Below are 25,336 nucleotides of genomic sequence, written 5' to 3'. Positions count from 1 at the left end.
TGCACTCACTCCTGCCTGCCCGCTGCCTGCACTCCTGCCCACCTGCTGCCTGCACTCCTGCCCGCCCGCTGCCTGCATTCTTGCCTGCCTGCTGCCTGCACTCCCTCCTGCCTGCCCGCTGCCTGCACTCACTCCTGCCTGCCCGCTGCCTGCACTCCTGCCCACCCCATTGCCTGCACTCACTCCTGCCTGCCCGCTGCCTGCACTCCTGCCCACCTGCTGCCTGCACTCCTGCCCGCCCGCTGCCTGCATTCTTGCCTGCCTGCTGCCTGCACTCCCTCCTGCCTGCCCGCTGCCTGCACTCACTCCTGCCTGCCCGCTGCCTGCACTCCTGCCCACCCCATTGCCTGCACTCACTCCTGCCTGCCCGCTGCCTGCACTCCTGCCCACCTGCTGCCTGCATTCTTGCCTGCCTGCTGCCTGCACTCCCTCCTGCCTGCCTGCTGCCTGCACTCGCTCCTGCCCGCTCGCTGCCTGCACTCCTGCCCGCCCCGGAGGCCTCGTGGTTGCGAAGCTGCAGGCGGGAAGTGCCACGCCCCACGCGGGGGGGGCCCTGCCTGCTCCTGCCCGGCCCGGGCCCCGCCCCCACGCTCCGTGGGTGGCCGGGGGGGGGAGGGGGCGGCTTGGGGGGGTGCCCGTGGGAATATACCGGGTCCCATTCCCACGGCGGCTGTGATTGGCTGCTCTGTTGCAGGAGGCGGGCGAAGTGGGGGAGGCAGCCAATCAGGAGGAGAGGGGAGGGGCTGCCTGCACGCAGGGCTTGAATTTGATTGGAGGACGGGAGGGAAATCGGGGGTGTCCCAGGTCCCCCGGGTGGGACCCCACGGAGGGGATGGGACCCCTGGGAGGGGGTGGGACCCCACGGGGGAGGTGGGACCCCACGAGGGAGGTGGGACCCCTGGGAGGTGGTGGGACCCCCACGGGGGAAGTGGGACCCCTGGGAGGGGGTGGGACCCCCACGGGGGAGGGGGGACCCCACAGAGGGGGTGGGACCCCCACGGAGGGGGTGGGACCCCTGGGAGGGGGTGGGACCCCACGGGGGAGAGGGGACCCCCCGGAGGGGCTGGGACCTCCACGGGGGAGGTGGGACCCCACGGGGGAAGTGGGACCCCTGGGAGGGGGCGGGACCCCCACGGGGGAGGGGGGACCCCCCGGAGGGGCTGGGACCTCCACGGGGGAGGTGGGACCCCACGGGGGAAGTGGGACCGCACCCCAGAGCTCAGCGGTGCGGGGGGGGGGGTGCGTGAGTGTGCCCCGGGGGGTGTGAGCGTGCACAGGCGTGGGGGTGCGCCCGTGGGTGGGTGCCTGCACGCAGGGGCTGGGGGGGGTGTTTGCACGTGGGGGGTGTGTGCACGCGAGGGGGGTGTGCACGCGGGGGGGGGGGGTGCGCACGTGCAGGTGTGTACCTGCACAAAGGGGTTGGGGCTGCGCGCGTGCGTGTGTGTGAGCGCGCGCCCGCGCGTGCACGGGCGCGCGCCTCCCGCTGGGGGCGGGCGTGCGCGTGCACGGGCGCGCGTGGGTGTGCAAGGCCCCTCCCTCTGCGCGTGTGCCCCCCTGCACGCGGGGGGGCGGGGGGGGTTACACTTCCCTGTGAGTGTGCACACGCACGGGGGGGGGAGGGGGGGCGCGCACCTCCCCCTCTGTCCCCGCGTGCGCGCGCGCCCGTGTGAGTGTGTCCCCCCACCCGTGTCGTGTCGTGTCCCCCCCGCCCCCCCCGCGCGTGTGGCCCCGCGCGTGCCGTGTCTCCCCCCCGTCTCCCCCCCCCCCCCCCCCCCCCGTGGCCGCGCCGCTCGGGGGCGGGCGGAGGCGGCGGCGGCGGCGGCAGCGGCAGCGGCAGCGCCGCGGGGCTGCGCTCGGCAGCGCCCGCACCGGAGCCGAGCCGGGCCGGGCCGAGCCGTTGCGAACCGTTCCGAACCGTTCCGAACCGTTTCGAGCCGTTCCGAACCGTTTCGAACCGTTCCGAGCCGTTCCGAGCCGTTCCGAGCCCCGCCGCCGCCTCTCCCCTCCACCATCCAGCCAGTAATTTTCCAAGCCCGGTCGGCGCTTCCCGGTTGAGCTGCCCGGAGGATCGGCGGGGCCATGGGAGACAAAGGCACCCGGTGAGTGGGGTGGGGGGGGAGCGGGGCACCCCGGGGTGGCAGCCCCCGGCATGGCGGAGGAAGGAGGGGGGGGGATCCCGGAATGCGTCCGCTGCCCGTGTCGGCGCTGCCTGCCTGCTGCCTGCTCCCCGGCTGCCTGCACCGAGCCCCGCCGGGGCTGCCCGCCGGCCCCGAGAGCCGGGCTCAGCCGTAACGTCTGGGCACCGCTGAGCCGGGGGGGGGGGGTCCCCTGGGTCCCCACCGGGGTCCCCTCGCTGCTGGGGTGCGAGGCGGCAGCCAGCGTCTGCATCCCGGCCGAGGGCCGGTGGCTTGAGGCCGGCGGGGTGCAGGGGGACGTGGGGACCCGGAGGCTTGGGGAGCAGGTCCCACACCCCTGCCTGCGCCCCTGCCCACACCCCTGCCTGCACCCTAGCCCCGCCATGGGTCCGAGGACAGTGCTCAGAGGTGTTGCTGCTCTCTTCCTGATTGATTTGGAGCCTGGATGGTTTGGGGGGGGGGGGGGGGGGGTGTCACCCCAGCTCTTCCCACTCGTGGTTCTGGTGGGAGCCTGGAGCGATGCCGGGGAGCCGGGCCCTGGACCCCCACCGGCATTCAGGGGGTGTTAGGGAGCACGTGCCAGGCCTGGAGGCGCGGGGACCATGACGGCACGCGACGCCTCGGTCCCGGGGGGAGCCGCCGCGATGGCTGTCATCCTTTGCGGACCCCCCTGCCGACGGGGACCCTTCATTTCCCGGGGTGCAGGGCACGGCAAAGAGGGTTGCGGCGAATGCACGGACCCGCGGAAGTGCCCACCCTGGGAAAGGGCTTTTGGGATTTCGGGACCCCATGGGAGAGCCCGGTGACCCCCGCCAGCCCATGCGTCGGGGGTCTGGGGAGGGTCTGGGGGTGTCACAGGTGACACCCCCTCCCTGGCCGGCTCTAGCTGTCGCGGGGGGGTGGCCAAGGGGTTAACGCCTCAGCTCGGTGCTACCCGTCACCGCGGTCCTCTGGGCCTCCCCATCATTAATTATTTAGGGCCAGGTACTTAGGGGTGCTCCTGCTTGGCCCCCGACACCGGTGGGCAGGCGGGGGGGGTGGCATTGCCCTTCCCTTGGTCCCCCCCATGGCCCCTGGGCGTCAGGACCAGGGAGCTCCGGTGCAGCCGATGCCACCGCCGTGCCCCATGGCAGGAGAGGAGGACGGGGAAGGTCCGGCCCTGCTTTGGCAGAACCTTCCAGAAACGCTGCAGCATTTTGGGGTGGCAGGATGGGACTTGGGGGCTCCCACTCACCCCCCAGCACTGGGGGGGCCGTCGCTGCCGGATAGGCTTCCCGGGTGGTGCTGCCTCGGCCGTGGCCGACGGCATCGGCATCCCCTCGGCTCAGCATTCCTAATTCTTGAGAACCGGCGTGTTGCACCCCCAGAGCAGGCGAGCAGCCCCCCCAGAGTCGGGGGGCCGGGGGGGAGCCCCGCTTTCAGAGCAGCAGGGCTGGGGCTGGAGCACCCATTGGGTTCCCTGCCCCTGGGTGCAATCCCCGGGATGCAGCCGGTTTGGCCCCCCGGAGATTTTCGGGTGCCCGGGGGAGTGCGGGCGAGCGGCGTTCCCATAGGCTGGCAGCGACCGCGGGCAGGCGTGCAGGCAGGAGAGGCATGAGCTGATCTCCCTGCCCACGCAGCGCGTACGGAGGGAGCCGGGGAGGGGGGAATTAGGCTGACATATCTCCCCAGCGTCTCCCTTTCCCCTCCGATTCGGAGCTCTGGCCCCAAATCCACTTGGATTCATCCCGAAGCCACCGGAGAGGGGTCGGGGGGTTTGGCTGCGGGAGCTGATTTACCGTCGGATGCCCCAAAAGCATCATTTCTGCTGATTCCTCCAGTGCCAGCGTGGGGCCACCCCACTTTTCTTGGGGGTCCCAGCACTCCATGTCTGTGGGCGACTGGCCTCGGTGCCGTGAGGTTTGGGGTCACCCCGCTCCCGGCGTGGCCCCGGGTGCTCCACGCAGGGTGAGGTTCACGTCCAGGGTGCAGGCGAAGCCCGAGCACGGGGTGCAGGAGCCATCCCCGGGTTTGGTGGGGTGCTCCGGGGCTCGGCCGGTGCGGCTCCGTGCGTCATCGTGCCGTCGTTCCCAGCCTCCTGCTGAGCCCCCTTCAAAGCCCTGCGGTGGGAAGAGCCGGAGGAAGCGGCTCGGTGGAGTAAACAGGCGGCGAGTTTGTGGCTGCTGGCACTGCCGGGGGCCGAGCCGGCCCCGGCCGCCGCCAAACATGTCGCCTAATTATTTGCAGCTTCTCCAAAAACACTCATCCCCCCCCCCCCTCCAGCTCCTCCCACCCAGCACCCAGCCAGAGCGACTGCAGCCCCATGGGCACCCGGTGGCCCAAGATGCTCGGCCGGTGGCCTGTGGTTTGAGCCACAGCGGAGGGTGGTTTCCCAGCGGTCAGCGGAGACAAGGCTGGAGCTGGAGCTGGGGAAGTGCCGCGGTGGTCCCGGTGCGGCAGAGCCCACCTCGGCTGGCACCGAGCAACCCCTCCGCACCCCTTCCCCTGGCCCCGCGGTTCGATCCTGCCCCTCTTGCAGCATCAAACCGTGCCGGGGCTGAGCGGTCCCCTGGGGTGCTTTGCAGTCCCGGCATCCTGCGCATCCCCCCGGATGAAGCCGTAGGGGCCGGGAGCGGGACAGGGATCTCCGCTGGGGAAGAGAAGGAGCTCTGGAAGGTGGCCCGGGAGGGGAGACTCCTGCTTCCTGCACGTTGTTTGGAGAACAAACTCTGGTAATAACAGCAGGATCCAGACACATCCCGGATCCCACAGCCAAGGCGTTTCCTTGCCAAGGAAGCCGGCGAAGCTCCGACCCGGCCGGGGGACGCTGCCGCCGAGCCTGGCAGGGGATGCGGGGACGCAGCGGGGACGCGGGGATGCGGCGGGGACGTGGGACGCGGCGTTGGGCCCGCGGGTTGCTCTTGCTTTGGTTTCGGCTGGCACGGTGCTCCGGGCTCGTCCCGGCACGGCTGGCGCAGAGCCACCGGCCGCTGCCGTGGGGTTGCGCCGGAGCGTGTGATGTGGTTGCTGGCGGCTCCGTTATCCCCGGAGGTCCCTTCTAACGTGACGCTGGCTAATTAGATCTGCCCGCTGGCCCCATTAGCGTGAGAGCCCGTGAAAACCCCAGCTCCTCCGCCCCAAGTTCAAAGGCAATCGATGGCGTTGCCGTCAGACCCTGCTCCGATGCCCAGGGGAGTCAAACCCTCGTAAATCTTCCCAACGGAGATCAAACGGACCCCACTCAATTATCGGCCACCAAATAAAGCGATCGTTAACCCCGGACGTGTGCCTAACGAGCTCATTAAGGTACCGGATCAATGGCAGGGAGAGGGCAGGGTGGGCAGGAGAGAAAGATCCGGCCTCGCGGCAGCGTGCCGGGGGGCTCGGGGGGCACCGGGGCTGCCGGCCCATGGCGTGGGGCCCCTGGGCTTGGAAATCACCGATGGGCAGCGGCGGCCACGGCTTCCTGCCTCCTATCTCCAGCGTTTCGACACCAGGAAGGGCTGGGGGGGGGGGAGGGAAGGCTCCGCGCTTCCTCCTTCCCTCCCTCCGGATCCGGCAGCGGGCGAGGGTCCCCCCGGCATGGAGCGAGCAGCTGCTGAAAAGCCAGAGGCCACCCTGTCCCCGCGTGCCCCCCTTCCCTGCTCCCGTGGGTGCTTTCGGACGGAGCTGGCCGTTGGGGTGTGCATCCGTGGAGGTCTTTCTGGGGGGCAGCCCAGGCTCCTGCAACCCACGGTGTGGGGCTGTGCGGGGCTCCCGCGCCCATAGCGTGGGGCTCTGTGGGGCTCCTGCACCCATAGTGTGGGGCTCTGTGGGGCTCCTGCACTCATAGTGTGGGGCTCTGTGGGGCTCCTGCACCCATAGTGTGGGGCTCTGTGGGGCTCCTGCACTCATAGTGTGGGGCCAGCCTGGGCTCCTGCACCCATAGCATGGGCCCGTGCGAGTCTCGGGCTCTGTGGGGCTCCTGCACCCATAGCGTGGGCCCATGCGAGTCTTGGGCTCTGTGGGGCTCCTGCACCCATAGTGTGGGGCTCTGTGGGGCTTCTGCACCCATAGTGTGGGGCCAGCCTGGGCTCCTGCACCCATAGCACGGGCCCATGCGAGTCTTGGGCTCTGTGGGGCTCCTGCACCCATAGCATGGGGCTCTGTGGGGCTCCTGCACCCATAGTGTGGGCCCATGCGAGTCTTGGGCTCTGTGGGGCTCCTGCACCCATAGTGTGGGGCTCTGTGGGGCTTCTGCACCCATAGTGTGGGGCTCTGTGGGGCTCCTGCACCCATAGTGTGGGGCCAGCCTGGGCTCCTGCACCCATAGCGTGGGCCCATGCGAGTCTTGGGCTCTGTGGGGCTCCTGCACCCATAATGTGGGGCTGTGCAGGGCTCCTGCGCCCATAGCGTGGGGCTCTGTGGGGCTCCTGCACCCGTCGCATGGGACCCCTCCAGGCTTCTGCACCCATAGTGTGGGGCCACCCTGGGCTCACACCCACCCATGGCATGGGGCTGTGCAGGGCTCCTGCACCCACGGCGTGGGGCCGCCCCAGGCTCCTGCCCCATAGCACGGGGTTCCTGCCCCCAGCGTGGGGCCAGGGCGGGCGGGTGCCAGCGGTGCCGGGGAGGAGCGGTGAGTAATTGTTTCCTGCTCGGCGATGCTGCGGCGCCCGCCATCGATCTCGTCTTCGCCGGGGTTCATTAGCGGGTTCGTTTGTGTGACGAGGGCCAGGCGGGAGGCATCGCTGCTCCCCCCCGCAGCCTCCCTGGGGGGGTCCCGGCAGCGGGACCAGCCGAGCCCCCATCCTTTGGCCGCGTTTCCCAGGGCTTCCCGGTACGGCTCGGGGTCAGGATCCGGCACGCCGAAACCTCCCCGCGCTGACCCCGGCGCGAGCACTCTCCGGGGTCTCCCTTGGGTGCGGGTCCCCGAGGCGGGGATGTGGGGTGACAGGGGGGTGACAGGCTGGCAGAGGATGCTCCCCATGCTGCTTTAATGTAACGCCTCATTAATTACCCAGAAAAATCCCCCTGTTAATTGCTCCGGGCTCGCAGGAGGACGGCATCGCCCCCTCCATCCCTGGCTCTCGAGACTGGGTGCTCTGATCGCCCCTTGGCCTTACAAAACAATTACTTAATTAATTGTGGGGAAGGGGAAACGCCGAGTAACGGCGCTGCCGCCCTTCCCTGATGAGCCCAGGCCCTTTATTCCCCCTCCCCGTTTATTTAATCGCAGCAGCGTTCCCGTTAACGCCGGCTTTGCTCGCGCCGGCGCAGGATCCGGCCCTCGCCCCGCACGCCGGGGACCGCGGTGCCGGCAAACCCTCGTGCCGAGCATCCCGCCCGTGGAAAAGCTCTCCCATCTCGGCTGGGAAAACTCAACCCCCTCGCCCCATCCCAAGGCGAGGCCGCCCGGGAGGGGCCGGCGGGATGTTCCCAGTGTTCCCGGCATTCCCGGTGGCTTTGGGACAGCCGGCGGGGTTGTCCCCAGTGTTTATGTGCCCGGCAGAGGGTTTATCAACAGCCCCTGCCGTCTCCCGGGGCTCATCTGGGGTCAAGGGAATACGAGCGTGGGCCGGCTCCCCCCGGCCCCCCCGGCCCCTCCACCCCCTCGGCGGCAGCCTGAGGGCTGGGCCGGATCCTGCTGCGCTGCCCGGCCGGAGCTCGGCCAGGCCATGCTGGGCTCTGCGGCTCTCGAGGGGGTGGGATGCAGGGACACCGGGATGCAGAGGTGTGGGGACACAGGGGGACGCAAGGATGCAGGGACATGGGGATGCGGGGACACCGGGATGCAGAGGTGTGGGGACACGGGGATGTGGGGACATAGGGATGCAGAGATGTGGGGACACGGTGATGCAGGGCCACAGGGAAGCAGGGATGCAGGGATTCAGGGATGCAGGGACACAGGGACGCAGAGATGTGGGGACACGGGGATGTGGGGACACAGGGACGCAAGGATGCAGGGACACAGGGATGCGGGGACACAGGGATGTGGGGACACGGGGATGCAAGGATGCAGGGACAGGGGGATGCGGGGACGCAGGGATGTGGGGACACAGGTGTGAGGACACAGGGATGCGGGAATGTGGGGACACAGGGACGCAAGGATGCAGGGACACAGGGACGCAGGGCATGCAGAGATGTGGGGAGGCAGGGACGCAGGGATGTGGGGACACAGGGATGCAGGGATGTGGGGACACAGGGACGCAGAGATGTGGGGATGCAGGGATGTGGGGACAGGGATGCAGGGATGTGGGGACACAGGGACGCAGAGATGTGGGGACACAGGGATGCAGGGATGTGGGGACACAGGGACGCAGAGATGTGGGGACACAGGGATGCAGAGATGTGGGGACACAGGGATGCAGGGATGTGGGGACACAGGGACGCAAGGATGCAGGGACACAGGGATGCGGGGGCTGCAGAGATGTGGGGACGCAGGGGCACAGGGATGCGGGGATGCAGGGACTGGGGATCCAGAGACACAGGGATATGGGGATGCAGGGGTGCGGGGACACAGAGACACAGGGACGCAGGGTTGTTGGGACACAGGCAGGGACACAGGCAGGGACAGGCAGGGACACTCGTGCTGCCCCTCCCCACCACGGGCCCTGCCCACAGCCTGCGCGGGGGCGAAGCCGCCGCATTGGCACGGGGGACCTGACCTCCTGTTCTCGCTGGTTTTTCCGTGCGGGGGTGTCCCTGCGCTCTCCGCTTTCCCCGAGTCGAGGGCCGTGCCCCGCTCCAGGCGGTAACCCCCCCCCGGTCTTCCTGTAGGCGCGCGAAGGCAGGGGACGCGGGGAAACTGAGGCACGACAAGGCAAGGGGGTTGATGCGCAGCGTAAAAGCGTCCTCCCGCCTCTGGGGGGGGGATGCCAGGGGTTTGCCGGAGCAGCTCAGCATCCAGCCCTCTCCTCCAGCCCCGGCTCAGCCCCCTGCCCAGCCCCCTGCCCTCCTCCTCCGCCTGCCCGGGCTTCCCCGGCGTGGGAGCTGCTGCCGGAGGCGGCGGCTGGGCTGGGAGCAGATGAAGGAAGGGCCCTTTCCCGGCAGAACCAGGCATTTTCGCTCGGAGGGAATGCTGAATTTCAGCAATCCCCTTTTCCCCCCCTTTTCCCAGTTCTTGGGTCTCCGGCAGAGGAAATCTCCTCCGCGCTGAGCCCCTTCCCCGTCGGGGCTGGGGAGAGGGACTCCAGCCCCGGGAATCCCAGCTGCCTCCCAAAATCTCCCTGGGATTTCAGGAATGGTGGACATTTGCTCCCCGAAGGAGCGACGCTGCTTCCTCCTGCCCGTGCGGGCCGCATCGGCTGGCTGCAGGCACCGCAGAGCTGAGCAGTGCCCGGCTGGGTGCTCCGGTCCCCGGGGACCTGGGGGCGATGCCTTCTGGGTGACGGTGCCACCGGGCACGATGGCAGCAGGGGGAACGAACGTCCCCGGTAGCCCAGGGCTGTGCCGTGCCGAGCGCCGGCGCTGTGCCGGGCTAGTGAGGTTGGTGCCGGGGCTTGCTGGCAACTCGGGAGCGCTCCTGGCACTGCTGTCCCTCCTGCACGGGTCAACACGCGGGCACGGCGGTGAGGGTCACCCTGGCACGCAGGGATGGGGGCGGGGGTCACCCCAGCACCCAGGCTCAGGGGTGACGGTCGCCCTGGCACGCAGGGCACCCGTGTGTTTGACCTAGCCCCAACCGGCACCGCTCTTGTTTTCCTTCCCTGCTTGCGCCCAGCAAACCCGCCGGCTGCCGCTTTCCCTGCCTGCCCCTCGGTGGGGTGCAGGCAAACGCAGGCAGGGGGATGCCGGCAGCTCTCCTTGGCCGTGGGGCGAGCGTCCATCCCGGCAGCGCCTGGAGGAGCCCCTGGTATTTTGGCAGAGCTGAGCAGCTGCCCTGGGAATTGTTTTTTCCCAGCCCGAACCGACGTCGCTAATCTTCCCGGATGGCTTTAATGGAATTTAAAGGCGAGGAGGGATTATCCGAGGAGAACCCATTACGGGTGGCTTCGTGCCAGGGCAGGCTCTGAACAGCCTCCGAAATCAGGCGGCCTGCCCTTTCCCTGCCTGCAGCCGGCAGGCTGGGGATGCTGGCTTCTCCCTGCCTGCAAGCGGGCAGAGCGGGGATGCTCCGGCTTTCCCAGCGCTTGCGACGTTGGACCCACGTCCTTCCCCCGCGGCTCCGTGGGGTCTTGCAGAGGGATTTTGGGGGGGTGCCTGGGGGCTGCTCCTGCGGTGCAGGGCATCCCCCGGGGTGGAGGATGGATGGAAAGCCCCGGGGACAGCAGCACCCCGGTCTCTCCGTGCCTCTCCGGTGGCTTTGGGATCCATCCGTGCGCTCCGCGTCCCGTGGGACAGAGGTGACGGTGGGGACCGTCGCCCCACAGCCATGGCAGGTGCAAACTTGGGGTGGGGGTTCGTCCCTCGGGGTGCCCCCGTCCTGGGTGACACGTCCCCGTGGTCCCACGCTGCTGCCAGCTCCCCGGGCCACCGCAGGGCTCGTCCCCGTCCCTGGGGGAGCCACCGTGCCGTGATGCCCCAACCCCCCTTTTTAATATCCGTGTGCGCGGTACAAAACTTATTTTTAATTCACTTTCAAGTAATTAGAAACAAATTAAAGCCATAAACTGGGAGGAAGGTGCTGGAAGGCGGCTGGGTGCTGGGATGCAGCTCTGCTGCTTGCAGGCTTCGGGCTGCTGCCCATCACGGTGGTATCTGGGCGCCGTCCCCGTGCGACGTGCTGTGCTGGCTTCCCAACGCCTCTGTTTTCCGGAGCAGGGTGCTGGCAGCGGCTGCGGCTGCTTGGTCATCAGGATGCCGAGGGTCGGCCGGATCCTGGCACCCAGGGGGGCTGCGCTGGCGGGTGCTTGTCCCCCCAGGGACCCTTCCCCGCACCGCTCGGCCGGGGCCGGAGAGACGGCACCCATCTCCCGGGGGGGGGGGGGGGGCTGAGCACCTCTGCGTGCCGGGGTGCTGTGAGTGGGGGGCTGTACCGCTTGCTGGGCACTGCCCCTCTGCCATGCTGTGCCCCGGCTTGCAGAAAGCCTGGCTTCACACAGCCAGGCCTTTGCACGGCCCCTTGCACGGCCCCTTGCACGGCAGGGCCTTTGCACAGCACCTTGCACGGCCCCTTGCATGGCTTCTTGCACAGCAGGGCCTTTGCACGGCACCTTGCACTGCTCCCTGCACTGCTCCTTGCACTGCTCGTTGCACGGCAGGGCCTTCGCACGGCACCTCCCATTGCACTTTGCACGGCAGGGACTTTGTGCAGCACCTTGCACTGCTCCTTGCAGAGCACTTTGCATGGCAGGGCCTTTGCATGGCACCTTGCACTGCACTTTGCATGGCAGGGGCTTTGTGCAGCACCTTGCATCGTACCTTGCACAGCACCTTGCACGGCAGGGCCTTTGCACGGCACCTTGCACGGCAGGGCCTTTGCATGGCATCGTGCATGGCAGGGCCTTTGCACGGCACCTTGCACAGCAGGGCCCTTGCACAGCACCTTGCACGACAGGACCTTTGCACGGCACCTTGCACAGCAGGGCCCTTGCACAGCACCTTGCGCAGCAGGGCCTTTGCACGGCCCCTTGCACGACAGGACCTTTGCACGGCACCTTGCACAGCAGGGCCCTTGCACAGCACCTTGCACGGCAGGGCCTTTGCACGGCACCTTGCACTGCTCCCTGCACTGCTCCTTGCACTGCTCGTTGCACGGCAGGGCCTTCGCACGGCACCTCCCATTGCACTTTGCACGGCAGGGACTTTGTGCAGCACCTTGCACTGCTCCTTGCAGAGCACTTTGCATGGCAGGGCCTTTGCATGGCACCTTGCACTGCACTTTGCATGGCAGGGGCTTTGTGCAGCACCTTGCATCGTACCTTGCACAGCACCTTGCACGGCAGGGCCTTTGCACGGCACCTTGCACGGCAGGGCCTTTGCATGGCATCGTGCATGGCAGGGCCTTTGCACGGCACCTTGCACAGCAGGGCCCTTGCACAGCACCTTGCACGACAGGACCTTTGCACGGCACCTTGCACAGCAGGGCCCTTGCACAGCACCTTGCGCAGCAGGGCCTTTGCACGGCCCCTTGCACGACAGGACCTTTGCACGGCACCTTGCACAGCAGGGCCCTTGCACAGCACCTTGCACGGCAGGGCCTTTGCACGGCACCTTGCACTGCTCCCTGCACTGCTCCTTGCACTGCTCGTTGCACGGCAGGGCCTTCGCACGGCACCTCCCATTGCACTTTGCACGGCAGGGACTTTGTGCAGCACCTTGCACTGCTCCTTGCAGAGCACTTTGCATGGCAGGGCCTTTGCATGGCACCTTGCACTGCACTTTGCATGGCAGGGGCTTTGTGCAGCACCTTGCATCGTACCTTGCACAGCACCTTGCACGGCAGGGCCTTTGCACGGCACCTTGCACGGCAGGGCCTTTGCATGGCATCGTGCATGGCAGGGCCTTTGCACGGCACCTTGCACAGCAGGGCCCTTGCACAGCACCTTGCACGACAGGACCTTTGCACGGCACCTTGCACAGCAGGGCCCTTGCACAGCACCTTGCGCAGCAGGGCCTTTGCACGGCCCCTTGCACGACAGGACCTTTGCATGGCCCCTTGCACGGCAGGGCCCTTGCACAGCCCCTTGCACGACAGGACCTTTGCACGGCCCCTTGCACGGCAGGGCCCTTGCACAGCCCCTTGCATGCCAGGACCTTTGCACGGCCCCTTGCACGCCAGGACCTTTGCATAGCACCTTGCACAGCAGGGCCCTTGCACAGCCCCTTGCATGCCAGGACCTTTGCACGGCCCCTTGCATTGCACCTCCCCGGCCCCTCGCCCGGCAGCAGAGCCGTCCCGTCCCATCCCGTCCCGTCCCGTCCCGTCCCATCCCGTCCCGTCCCGCCCCGCTCGGGGCAGACCCGTGCAGGGACCCCCCCAAGGACGAGGCCCCCGAGGCAGGACGCTGCCGGACTCCCTGCCTGCTGCAGGCAAGGGGCCAAACCCCTCCCCGGCGTAACCGCACTGCGGGAAGGCGTCTGGCCCTGCCTCTGCGCCGGTCCCCTCCCAGCCCCGACGCCCCACCCGGGTGGTAAACTGAGGCACGGGGCCGGGGCTGGCCGCTGCCTTGTGGTATATAGGGCAGGGACGGAACGTCCAGGCTCCCCCGTGCCATAGGGGGCCGGGAATAGGCTGTCTGTGCCCCCTTATGGTATATAGGGTCATGCTATATAGGGTCATGGTATATAGGGTCAGGCCCCGTCACTCTGTGCCCCACAACGCTGTATGGGGCCGGGCATCGTGGGTCCCGTGCCGCATGGGGTCAGGTACCATCCCCTGCCCGGTGCCGGCCTGGCGTGACGCAAACGTGTCCCGCAGCACCCATGGGTGCCCCAACCGCTAACCCCCCCCCCCCCGCCCCGCCCCCTTTGCTCTTTTGCAGGGTGTTTAAGAAAGCCAGTCCCAACGGGAAGGTAAGCGGGAGGCCGGCGGTTCCCCGGGGAGATGGGGGGGAAGTGGGGAGAGCTGGTGCTTCCGGGGGTGACCCCCTGCCAAATCCTGCGAGCACGGCCAGGGCGGGGGACGGGCACGTACCCAGACCCCAAAGATGCCCCGGCAAGCCGCTTGCTGCCCGAGCATCCCGCCACGCCAGCAGGAAGGGAAACTGAGGCACGGCAGGGTTGGGGGGGGGGGGGCTCGCCCAAGGTCAGGGGGTTCAGTCAGTGGCGGAGCTGCCTGCAGCCTCCCCATGGGGTTGAGGAGATGGGTGTCGGGGTGCAGGCAGCCCCCAGCAAGGGTCTGGCAGCGTAACCCCCTGCCCGGCAGCTCCCCGGGGCAGTGAGTCACGCTGCCTGCTGCTGCCTGCCCCTGCCTGCCCCTGCCTGCCCCTGCCTGCCCTGCGCTGGAGGGAAAGGCTTATTTATTCAGTCATCCGATGGGATGAGGCTGGGGTGGGGAGCTAACCAGCCCCAGCCGGGATCCGGTTGGGATTGCCGGGGCCGCGTGGCGGGACGCAAAATCGGATTCGGTGCCAGAGACGCCGGGCTGGCCAGCCAGGGACCGTCCGAGCCCGTGGCAACGTGCGCCGGCACCAGGGCTCGCTCCCAGCTCGGAGCTGGTGTTCCTCTCCGTCGTGCCCAGCGCTGCCGGGGGAGGATGCGGCTGCTGACCCTTGGGTGACGCGCCTGTGCCCCGTGCCTCAGTTTCCCCGTCAGGAAAAAGCCGGGAACGTGATGCTGTGGGGCTCAGCCCTGCCCCACCGGCAAGACCCACGGGGACAAGCCCGTGGCAGCTGAGGCTTGACCTTGACCCAAATGTCCCCAGATGCCAAGTGTCTCCAGATGTCACCAGGTCTGGGGACGTCTGAAGGGGTTCCAGGCTTTGCCTGCAGCCAGGGCTTGGGGCGGGGGGGGGTGGGGGTGGGGGGCTGGCTTTTGGGTGCCGCAGGGACAGGGTGGCATGTGGTGACCATGGGGGTGATGGACCCCAGGGGGTGGTGACCAGACAGGGGGACCTCAGGGCACCCCCGGAGCTCTGCCGGCACGGATCCGGCTGCAGGAGCCCGGGGGGCTGCTCTGGGCACCCCTGACCCCCCCCCCCCCCGCAGCTCACCGTCTACCTGGGGAAGAGGGACTTCGTGGATCACATCGACGTGGTGGACCCCGTGGGTACGTGGGGGCCGGCGGGGGGGGAGCTCCGTTTGGGTGGGGGGAACGCGCCGGGGCGGGCTGGGCTCGCTTGAGCCTGCGTGAGTGGGAGGGAAGGTTTTGGGGAGCAGGGCCCCCCCGGGAGATTCCCCAGGGACGTCCCTACCCGCTGGCACTGGCTGCACGCCTCAGGGACAGCCGCTGGAGACGCTCCCCTGCCAGAGGCGTCGGAAAAAAGCCCGTTTTGAATAATATTCGCGTTTTATTACTCATTTAAGATGCCTGCAGCTTCCGTGGATTAATGACCCTGGGAGGCACAGCCCGAATCCCCCCCTCTCTCTCATCCTGCAGCGAGAAGGCTTTAAAAATATGTATAAATTGAAAAAAAAAAATAAAAATACTGAGAGTGGCAGCCGTGTGGCTGGTTGCGCATGAGGAGCTGGGCACCGTGGGGCTCCCGGGGTCCCCGGCGTGGCCCCCCCCCCCCCATGTCTTTGCTCGTCCCCTGTGTGCGACGGGTGCATGTCCCCCGCCCCGCCCCTGCCGGTGTCCCCCCCCCGTCCCTGCCGGTGTCCCCTGAGCCTGCCGTGTCCCCTTGCAGATGGAGTGGTGCTGGTGGATCCCGAGTACCTGAAGGAGAGAAAAGGTAACGGCTCCCTGCCGGGTCCCTCCCTCCTGGGGCCATGGAGGTGGCACCGCCGCAGGGGACGGCCCCGGCGTTGGCATTTCGGGGCCCTCGGGTGACGTTTTCCAGCCCCCTGTCCCCGCGGTGGGTCCCCTGTCCTGCAGGGGATGGGGGTCCTGCGGTGGCCACCCCAAGGCGCATCTGGCTGGTCCCCGGGCTGCATCCCCGTCTCCCCACCATGGCACCTCCTGGGGGCCACCACCGCTTCCCGGTGCTGGTGGGACCGGGATGAGCCATGATGCCACCATGCCACGATGCCATCACGCCGTGATGCCACCACAACTGCGATGCCACCGTGCTGCAATGCCACCACGCCACGATACCACCCATCCCACGATGTCCCCCTGCCGTGATGCCACCGTACCGTGATGCCACCACACCCTGCCACCAACGTCCACCCCTTGCCGCCCTCCCCAGTCTTCGTGACGTTGACCTGCGCCTTCCGCTACGGCCGCGAGGACCTGGACGTGCTGGGGCTGACCTTCCGTAAGGACCTCTTCGTGGCCAACGCCCAGGCCTTCCCCCCGGTCCCCGAGGAGAAGAAGCCCCTGACGCGGCTGCAGGAGCGGCTGATCAAGAAGCTGGGCGAGCACGCCTACCCCTTCACCTTCGAGGTAGGTGGCAGTGGGTGGCCATGCTCCTGGGTGCTCTTCCCTTGCTGCTGGAGGGGACGGTGTCCCCCCCCCCCGGGGACACTGAGGTCCCCTCTGGCCCCGTAAGGTCATGGCTGGGGGTGAGACGCTGCCACCCATGATGCGAACGCAGCTGGACCTTAGGGAAAATGCAGTGGATCTTAAAACTTGGCAGCAAAAAGCAGCCACCGGTGGGGAAACTGAGGCACGGGGTGCACGTTGGCACAGGGGGTCCAACCTGGGGGCATGGCCGGGGCAGTGACACCAACCTGGGGTGCTCCCCCAAAGCGAAGTAGAGCGTAGGCGGCTCCCTCGGGGAACGGGGTGGGGGTAGACCCCCCCCTTCGTGCACCCGCACCCCCCAATTTCCCCGTCGCAGCTTTGGCGATTGGCGGCCGCCCCGTCCCCGGAGCCACTGGGGACCTGGTGGCATTTTCCAGGCTTGAGCCCCACAGGCTCGCAAACGGCCCTGACCCTCTGCAAAACAATCTTAATTCCTCCAAATCCCCCAGATTAACCAAAAAACCCCCCCCCCCCAGAGCGTGTATTTTTGGTAACCCTTTGGGGTTTGGGTCTGAGGAGGCTGAGCCGCTGCCCGGGACGGATGCAGGGCAGGACGTGGGTTGAAATACGGCCAGAAGGAAAAGGGCACCATGCAATTAGGAAATGCAATCAGGAAAATGATGAAATCCTTCCTGGCTGTCCCCCCCCCGCCGCGGGCAGGAAGGGGAAATGCTGGCAGCAGCGGGAAAAGCCGGGGCAGCACCGGGAGGGGATGCAGCACCGGCCCCGCAGCCGAGCGGGCGATGCCGTGGGGTCTCCGGGGCAAAATGCCGACGCGGGGATGGGGGTCCCGGCCCCGCTCCTAACCCCGCTTTTCCCGTCAGATCCCCCCCAACCTGCCTTGCTCCGTCACGCTGCAGCCGGGCCCGGAGGACACGGGGAAGGTAAGGTCCACCCGTCCTTGTGTCACCGGGCGGTGGTGACCGGCCGTTGGTTGGGGTCACCTCTTGCGGGGGTGCGAAGGGGTTTCTCTGCCTCCTTCTCTGCCCTCTCCTGGTTTCCAGGCCTGCGGTGTGGACTACGAGGTCAAAGCTTTCTGTGCGGAGAACCTGGAGGAGAAAATCCACAAGAGGTGAGTGGAGAGGATCCATCCAGCCCGGGTGGGAGCAGCATCCTCGGGGTGCTGGCAGGGGCTGGAACCCGGCAGCGGGGAAGGGGCACCCTGTTTTGCTACCGGTGGGTGAGATGGGGATGGGATGGAGGTGTCCTCCAGGGTGGGGTTGGGATGCAGGTGTCCTCCAGGATGGGGCTGGAATGGAGATGAACTCCAGGTTGGGTCTGGGATGAAGAATGTCCTCCAGGCTGGGGCTGGAATGGAGATGAACTCCAGGTTGGGTCTGGGATGAAGAATGTCCTCCAGGCTGGGGCTGGGATAGATGTTACCTAGGATGGGGCTGGAGTTGGGACGATGATGTCCTCCAGGCTGGGGCTGGGATGGAGATGAACTCCAGGCTGGGGCAGGGACAGAGACGTCTGGGCTGGGTCTGGAGTTGGGATGGAGGTGTCCTCCAGGCTGGGCCTGGGATGGAGATGTCTGGGCTGGGTCTGGAGTTGGGATGGAGGTGTCCTCCAGGCTGGGCCTGGGATGGAGATGTCCTCCAGGCTGGGGCTGGGAGAGATATTACCTAGGATGGGGCTGGAGTTGGGATGATGATGTTCACTGGGGCGGAGCTGGGTCAGAGATGTCCTCCAAGCTGGGGTTGGGATGGAGATGCTCTCCAGGACAGAGGTGTTCCCCGGGATGGAGCTGGGATGAAGATGCTTTCCAGGGTAGGGCTGGGTGAGCGATGGTCTGGGGGTTGGGATGGAGACATCTACCACTGTGCTGCAGGCAAGGAGCCCAACCCTCCCATGGTGTGGGGCCACGCAGGCAGCCTGGCATGGCCATGGGGCTGCCCCCTCGCAGTCCCGGCGAGCTGGGCATCCAGCTCGGGACCTCCTACGCCATCCTTCTCCTGACCCAGCAGACCAGAAGAAAAGAGGGATTTGAGCCCAAAACGGGCCAAGAAAGAGGGCAGCCCGCGGGCAGAGCTGCCTGCAGGCAGCCGGACGCCTGGGTTCTCCTCTCGCTGTCTCCCCCCAGGAACTCGGTGCGCTTGGTGATCCGTAAGGTCCAGTATGCACCAGAGCGACCCGGCCCCCAGCCCATGGCAGAGACCACCCGGCAGTTCCTCATGTCGGACAAACCACTGCACCTCGAGGCGTCCCTGGACAAGGAGGTGGGCGAGGACCGGGGAGGGGACACTGGCGAGGCAACCCCGGCGAGGATGGGGACCTCACCGTCCCCCCCTCCTTTGCTCCCTGCAGATCTACTACCACGGAGAGCCCATCAGTGTCAACGTCCACGTCACCAACAACACCAACAAGACGGTGAAGAAGATCAAAATCTCAGGTGAGGAGCATGGCTTTGTCCCCCCGGCTGCCGTCCCCGTCCGTCCCCGCGGGGGCCCTCCCTGACCCCCATCTCTCCATCTCTTGCCCCAGTGCGCCAGTACGCCGACATCTGCCTCTTCAACACCGCCCAGTACAAGTGCCCGGTGGCTGTGGAGGATGCTGAGTGAGTACCGGCTGCTCGGGGACATTGCGAGGGGCTCCAGGGACCTCAGAGGAGCCTTGGAGGACTCCTGCCACAGTGCGGCACCTTCAAAGCAGTGGGATGCTGCATTCAGCAAGCAGGTCCTGGTGGGAGGAGCGGGGAGATGGAGACCCTTTTTTCAATGGCACCCTTGGGGACATCACCCTCTGTGTCCTCCTGGCCGGAGATGAACTCCAGGCTGGGGCAGGGACAGAGATGTCTGCTGCGTTGGGTCTGGAGTTGGGATGGAGATGTTCACCAGGCTGGGGCGGGATGGAGATGTCTGGGCTGGGTCTGGAATGGGGATGGAGATGTTCACCAGGCTGGGCATGGGATGGAGATGTCCTCTAGGCTGGGCATGGGACAGAGATGTCCTCCACTGGTCCTGGGATAGAGGTGTCCATCAGAGATGTTCCCCAGGCTGGGGCTGGGATGGAGATGTCCATCAGAGATGTTCCCCAGGCTGGGCCTGGGATGGAGATGTCCATCAGAGATGTTCCCCAGGCTGGGCCTGGGATGGAGATGTCCATCAGAGATGTTCCCCAGGCTGGGGCTGGGATGGAGATGTCCAGGGTGGCCCATGGGGTTGTTGGAGATGTAGGGAGAGCTGCAGGGGTGCCACAGGGCTCTGGCTGATGGTGGCTGTTGTCCCTAGTGACATGGTGGCCCCGAGCTCGACGTTCTGCAAAGTCTACACCCTGACCCCCTTCCTCGCCAACAACCGGGAGAAGCGGGGGCTGGCGCTGGACGGCAAGCTCAAGCACGAGGACACCAACCTGGCCTCCAGCACGCTGTGAGCCCCCCTCGACCACCCCCGGGGCTCCCGCTCCCTCCGGCAGCGTGGGGGGAGCTTGGGGGGGGACTGAGCCCTGGTGGGCATCCAGCTCCTGCTCCAGGGGTGATGCTCGGGGTGGAGGAGACCCGGTGGGGGGACCTTCAAGAGAACGGGGGGGCTGGTCCCCATGGGCATCCCCTCGCTGATCCCCACCTGCCCCTTCCTCCAGGTTAAGAGACGGAGCCAACAAGGAGATCCTGGGCATTATCGTCTCCTACAAGGTGAAGGTGAAACTGGTGGTGTCCCGAGGAGGGTGAGTGTTGGGGACCCCCCCCCGTGCTGCACCCCCCGCCTCTTCCCTTGCTCTCCTCTGGGCTTGGGACCGGCCTCGGCGCGTCCCCCCCGGGATGCTGCGTGGTTCCCCGGGGACAGGATGGTGAAGCTGTGGCAGAGCCCAGCTCTGGACAAGGTGGCCTTTTCTGGGGACACCAGCGTGGCCATTGCCGGGGGGGGGGTCATTAATTGGTACAACCACCCCACTCCCCCCCTTCTCTGTGCTGCAGCACCTCAGCACCTTTTGCGGGATGGGGCCCCGCTTGCAGCCCTCCTGTGCCGCAGACGGGGCCCGTCACCCCCCCAAACCCCTCCTGGGACTCAGCAGCATGGGGGGGACACAAGCTGGGGGGGTCGCGTGTCCTTGGGCAGCGGTCACTAATGTGTTGTCTCCTTTGACCCACGCCAGCCTGCTGGGAGACCTCGCCTCCAGGTAACGCCCGCGCTGCTGCCCCCGAATGGCCGTCACACCCCCTCCGTCCCCCCTTGGTCCCCTCTGCTGCTGCCCCGACCCCACGCTTGTCCTCGGGATGCCACCACCGTTGGGATCACCGGCTAACCCGACGCCAAAAGCCAGGCAGCCCACAGAGACGGGGCCAAGATGCTGGGGCTGATGAGTTGTGGGGCTGGGGATGCCGGTGGGGGCCGGGTCCTGCATCCCCTCCCCGTGCCGGAGCAGCGGGGCCGGTGCGAGAAGGGCGCGCGGGTGCTGCTGGGGGCGGTGAGCAGAGCACGGAGGTGGCTCCTCGGGGCTGAGCATCTCCGGCCATGGGGAGCGGAGTCTCCGGGGCTTTCCCGGTCTCCATCCTCACACCGCTCCCCTCCCGTGGGGTCCCACGGGGACGGCGGCTCCCCACACCCGCCCGTGCCCACTCGCCGTTCCCGGGGGACGCTGGGGCTGTAGCTGACACACACACACCACGCTTTTCCCCCTGCTGCAACACGCTTGCGGGTGGAAGAGGCAGAGCTCCGTCCTACCCGTCCCCGAAGGAGCTCGGGGCCGCGTTTGAGCCGTCTCACCCTGCCATCACTGTGCCCGCTGAGCACTGGGAAGCTCGGTGCACCTCCTCCATCCCTCCCGCAGCACCGGCGGTGCCCAGACCCCGCTGCCGTTCACACGGCGCTGCCGGCACGCAGCCTAAACCCAGGGGATTTGGATCCCCAGATGCCGATAAGCTGCTAAAAGGCAGATTTTTGCCGCACCGATCCCCTCCCTCGTGCCCTCTGGCTGGCCCAGCTGCCGGCCCCGCAGGCGGGGGGGGTTGTGCTGATCCCAAACCACGGGGTCAAGCTCAAGCGAGAAGCGTGATAGCTGTAAAGACGCTACGCGGAGGATGCTACAGGTTTTTGCCCGGCTTTGTGGTCTCCCCGGCAGCTGAAACGTGTGATGCTGCTCTGCCCTCACCCCAAATTTGCCCCGCTTTGCCTGCCGAGTGCAGGCAGCCCCGTGCTTTACCCCGGCATCTCTTGCAGCGACGTCGCAGTGGAGCTGCCCTTCACGCTGATGCATCCCAAACCCAAGGAGGAACCGGCACACCGGGACGGTGAGTGTCCAGCCCCCCGCTGTGGGGCAGCCCCCCCCGTGGGGGGGTGCGTGGGGGGCAGAGGGGTCAGCCTGTTCTCCTGTCCGTGCCACCGAGGCGGCGCGGTGCCCGATGGAGATGTTGGCTCCCGTCGAGCCTGCGGTGCCCTGTTTGCAGGGCAGCAAATCCCGGGGGCTTAAAACCATGGGGGTTCCCCCGTCACCCCGGTGCAGCCAAACCCCGGGGGGGGTCGCACCCGCCCGGTGGGACGGCGGTGATGAGCCCGGTGTCTGCAGTGACTAACCCTGTGCCATACTTCCCTCTCTTCAGTTCCAGAGAACGAAGCGCCCATAGATACAAATCTGATAGAGCTTGACACAAAGTAAGAGACAAAAAAAAAACCCCAAAAACCAACCTCCTCCCCCGGGGTCTGTGCGGGAACGCGAAGCGTTTACAGAGGCTGCATGGCACCCCCCTAACCCACTAACCCCTGCCGTGCCGTGCCGTGGGATCGGCACGCGATGACTAACCCTCGCACGTAACCCGTAACGCATGCCGTGCCCGTCTCTCTTTTCTCCTCCCTCGCCATCTCCCTGCATGGCTTTCCAAAAAACAGGAGAAACCACAGTAAGAAAGTGCCCGCCGGGATTGTGCATCGGGGGGGGGGGTGGGGGGGCGTCCCCGCCGTGTCCCCGGGGATGGGGGTGCGCGCCCTGGGGCTGGCAATGCCGCGGCTGCGTCGCGCCGACCGGGTCGATCCCTAACTCTGCGTTCGTGCTGGAATAAGCGGGTTTGGGAGGTTTTTGCAGTGCTCCGCCAACCCAGCCGCTCTCTGCAAGGGCTGCGGTCCCCGAGGAGCAGAGCAAACGGTGCGGACAGCCCCGGCGATGCCACGGGTTGCCGACGCAGAGCTGCATCCGCTGCGCATCACTCCCCGGCTGCTCAGCTTGCTCCTCGAGCAAGCACCGAGGCAGCCACCCATTTGGGGGCTTTTGCGGGGGGCAAGCATCGGTAAAGCTTTGAAAAACGAGGCTGTTTGCTGAAGGATGGGGTTTTAAGAGCCCCCTGAGCTGCTGAAACATCACGGTGCAGGTTGAGCACGTGGGAGCACGCCTGCCTTCGCCGTGCGAGCCGGGACAGCCTTGCAGCGGGTTCCCCCAAACCGCAGGCTCGCCGCACACCCCGTCCCCCCGTAAAGCCCCTCTCCCTTGTGTCTCTGCTAGCGACGACGACATCGTATTTGAAGACTTCGCCCGCCAGCGACTCAAAGGCATGAAGGACGACAAGGAGGACGAGGAGGAGCGGACAAACTCCCCGCAGCTCAACGACAGATAAGCGAGCCCCGCCAGCTCGCCGGGCCGGCGTGCGCCAGTAACACCCGTGCATTAGGCTTCTTCTCTTTTGTATAATTATTAATTTTGTTTTCTACCTGTACCGGGAGCCTATGGATCGCCCGATGGCGACAGCAATTATAACCTTCCAGCTGTGCCGTGTTGTCACTCTTCATCCAGCTGCCAGAGCTGCTGTTTCCCGTGCAGGGCACGGCCGGAGGGGTGCTGGAGGCAGAGGGGGGCTGCGGGGTCGCAGCACCCCTCGCCTTAGCCCCCCCCTCCCCGTCCAGCCCCCTGCCCCCTTCCCTCCCCTGCGCTCAGAGCCCTTTCCTATGAGCTGCCTCTTTTACGCGTTTTATATACGTCCAGTCTCAACACCGGTTTGCTACGGGGAGGGGGGTGCAGCAGAACGGGGCGGGGGGGTCTTTTCTAGGCAGCCTGCTCATGGGAAAGGGCGCCCGTACGCCTCGGATGTCCCCTCCTTTCGCCCACCGTCCCCTCCGGCCGGGCCCTGCTGCACGTGTCCCCTCCCCGGGATGCACGAGCCTGGCTTTAACCCTTGGACCCTGCCCGAGACCTGAGCCCAGCCGCTCCCCGGCACCAGGGTTTGGAGCCAGCAAGACGGGTGGGCATCGCTCCCCCTGCTCTTACCCCCAAATCCTCCTAAAGCAGCCAACCCCAGGGGTCGGTTCCTTGGCTGCATTGGTTTTTACACCAATGTAGCCTCCCTGGAGGAAGCCAGCCCAGAGCCGCGAGTTGCCGCGGCCAGGTAAGGCCAGCGGACTCGGAGCCGGCAGGCAGGGACGGGGCTGGCAGCGGGGACGCGCAGCCCCCGGGGGTCCGTGCCATCAGCCGCACGGTGCTTGCTCTGGGAGAGGCTGCAGACGCCTCTGCCCAGCACAGCAGGGTCATGGTGTAACAGCCTTGTTCCCAGAGGGGTTACACCAGGGACGCTTTGCCCCCCCCCACGCCCCCCCCCCAACCTGCAAAGCTCCCCTGGTTGATGTTTTCCCCCTCTCTGTGCCTGCATGGGGTCAAGCACCTATTTGGGGGGGGCGGGGGGGAAGGGAACACAGCATTTACCACCCTAACCGAGTGTTTCACCAGATGCTTGTGCCTCCTGGCTTGGTGGTGCCCGTCCTGGGGGTCCCTCGCTGGGTGCCCGGGGACCCATCCCACCCCACAGACCCCCACCGTGGTCTCGGGTCTCCCACCACCGACCGAGAGGCCGTTCTCACTATTTATTGTGCCCTTGCAGTCAGCGTTGTCATCTGAGAGCAACCCGTGGGGATAGCTCCGTCCCCCTCTGTCTGGGGGGGGTTGCAGAGCTGAGCCCCCCCCCCCCATTATTTTTGGGTAAAGCTGATGGGCAGCGTGGTACTTTTTGTAAAGTGGATACTTTGTACTGTTCATTGAGACCTGCTTCTTTGGTTTCTCCACCATATCTGTGATGTTTCTGTGTTCTGTCAAATAAATTATTCTAGTTTATTAAACTCAGAAAAAAAAAACCAAAAACCAGTCCCAGCGCCTGGACACTTCTGTTGGCTCAGGACAGGGGAGCTGGCACAGGCCTGGGGTCTTCTACAACATGGCACCCGATCGCGGTGCTGGGGGGTACGGAGGCTCTCACCCCCCCTCTCTGCTGCTCTGTCCCACCCCAGCAAGTCAAATGCAAACTCACGAGAGCAGATTTCCTTGTCACAGCATCTCGTGGTCCCACCACCGCTCCCGTCCTCAGCTGCACGTTTCATCGCTAGCAAATTAATTTATTCGTGCATTAACATGCAAGTAAGTCTCCAGCAGCATCCCATCTCCAGCCCCGGTGTTTCCAGCACCCCTGCGGCTGCTGCCTGCCCGTACGTGGGTGCTGGGACCCCCCCTTCCTGGTCTCTGGGGCTCGGTGTCTGGCCCAGCTGCCCCCCCAAAACCCCCTTATCTGGCTGTAGGAGGCTTTGGCCATCGTGTCTCCCTGCTCCCTGGCACGTCCTGGCTTCCAAGCTCACACAGACGCAGCGGGTAAATGCCAGCTTGGCTCCTGTCCTCGGCTCACGCCAAATGGCCACGGTCGTGCGTGCGCTCCGCGAGCTTTAGGCTGTAGGAGAAACCACACAAATCGATGCTGCAGTGCCACAGGACTCGCACCAAGCTGTCTCTTAACACGGGGAGGGGGGAGCGCAGGAGAGCCGCCTGCCCCGGCACGACCTGCCCAGCTCCCACCACCCTCGTCGCTCGCGGCTAACGTGAAATCTTGGTCCTTTGGGTGAGAAATGACTAACGCAGCTTCAGCCCAGCCTGCCTGGGCTCCCTGCCAGCGGAGACAGATGTCCAGGGCAAGGCATTGAACCAACACGCCGCTCTCACCACGGGCTATACCCTGCCCCAGAAATGCCGGCGTCTCTCCATCGGCCGGGACGCCGTCCTAGACAACCAGCGCAGATGGACACGGCCACCGCAGGGGATCCCGCTCCTCCTGCCAAGGACCGGGGTGAGCAGCAGCACCTGCCTTGCTCGCGGCCGCTCTGCCGAGCCGCTCCGTCCCTCTCCGTCCCCTCTTCGCAGCACCGATGACAGCCCCCCCCCGGGGCGCAGAGACACGCAGGTGTTTCAATGGGAGCCAGGGAGGAGATGAAGGTTTCTGTATCCCGCAGCAGGGACTGGGCACGATTTAGGAAACGAAATGCAAGGCCACAGGGTAC

At 66.7% G+C, this 25,336-nt stretch overlaps 1 protein-coding gene across 1 annotated transcript; it reads left to right on the top strand.

Moving 5' to 3' along the window:
- The first annotated feature begins 1,769 nt into the window (after nt 1–1,769).
- ARRB1 (arrestin beta 1) lies at nt 1,770–22,796 on the top strand. The gene is made up of 16 exons (XM_075491366.1): nt 1,770–2,099; nt 13,520–13,550; nt 14,684–14,744; nt 15,325–15,369; nt 15,826–16,022; nt 16,928–16,987; nt 17,108–17,175; nt 18,187–18,322; nt 18,411–18,495; nt 18,588–18,660; nt 19,334–19,471; nt 19,683–19,766; nt 20,196–20,219; nt 21,260–21,330; nt 21,640–21,691; nt 22,533–22,796. Exons 1-16 carry the CDS (start codon nt 2,080–2,082, stop codon nt 22,642–22,644), a joined length of 1,257 nt encoding a protein of 418 aa, XP_075347481.1. The 5' UTR covers nt 1,770–2,079; the 3' UTR covers nt 22,645–22,796.
- Nucleotides 22,797–25,336: the final 2,540 nt, after the last annotated feature.

Source organism: Mycteria americana, chromosome 1 (assembly GCF_035582795.1).
Source record: "Mycteria americana isolate JAX WOST 10 ecotype Jacksonville Zoo and Gardens chromosome 1, USCA_MyAme_1.0, whole genome shotgun sequence".
Classification (NCBI taxonomy): domain Eukaryota; kingdom Metazoa; phylum Chordata; class Aves; order Ciconiiformes; family Ciconiidae; genus Mycteria; species Mycteria americana.
This window is presented reverse-complemented; position numbering and strand designations above follow the sequence as displayed.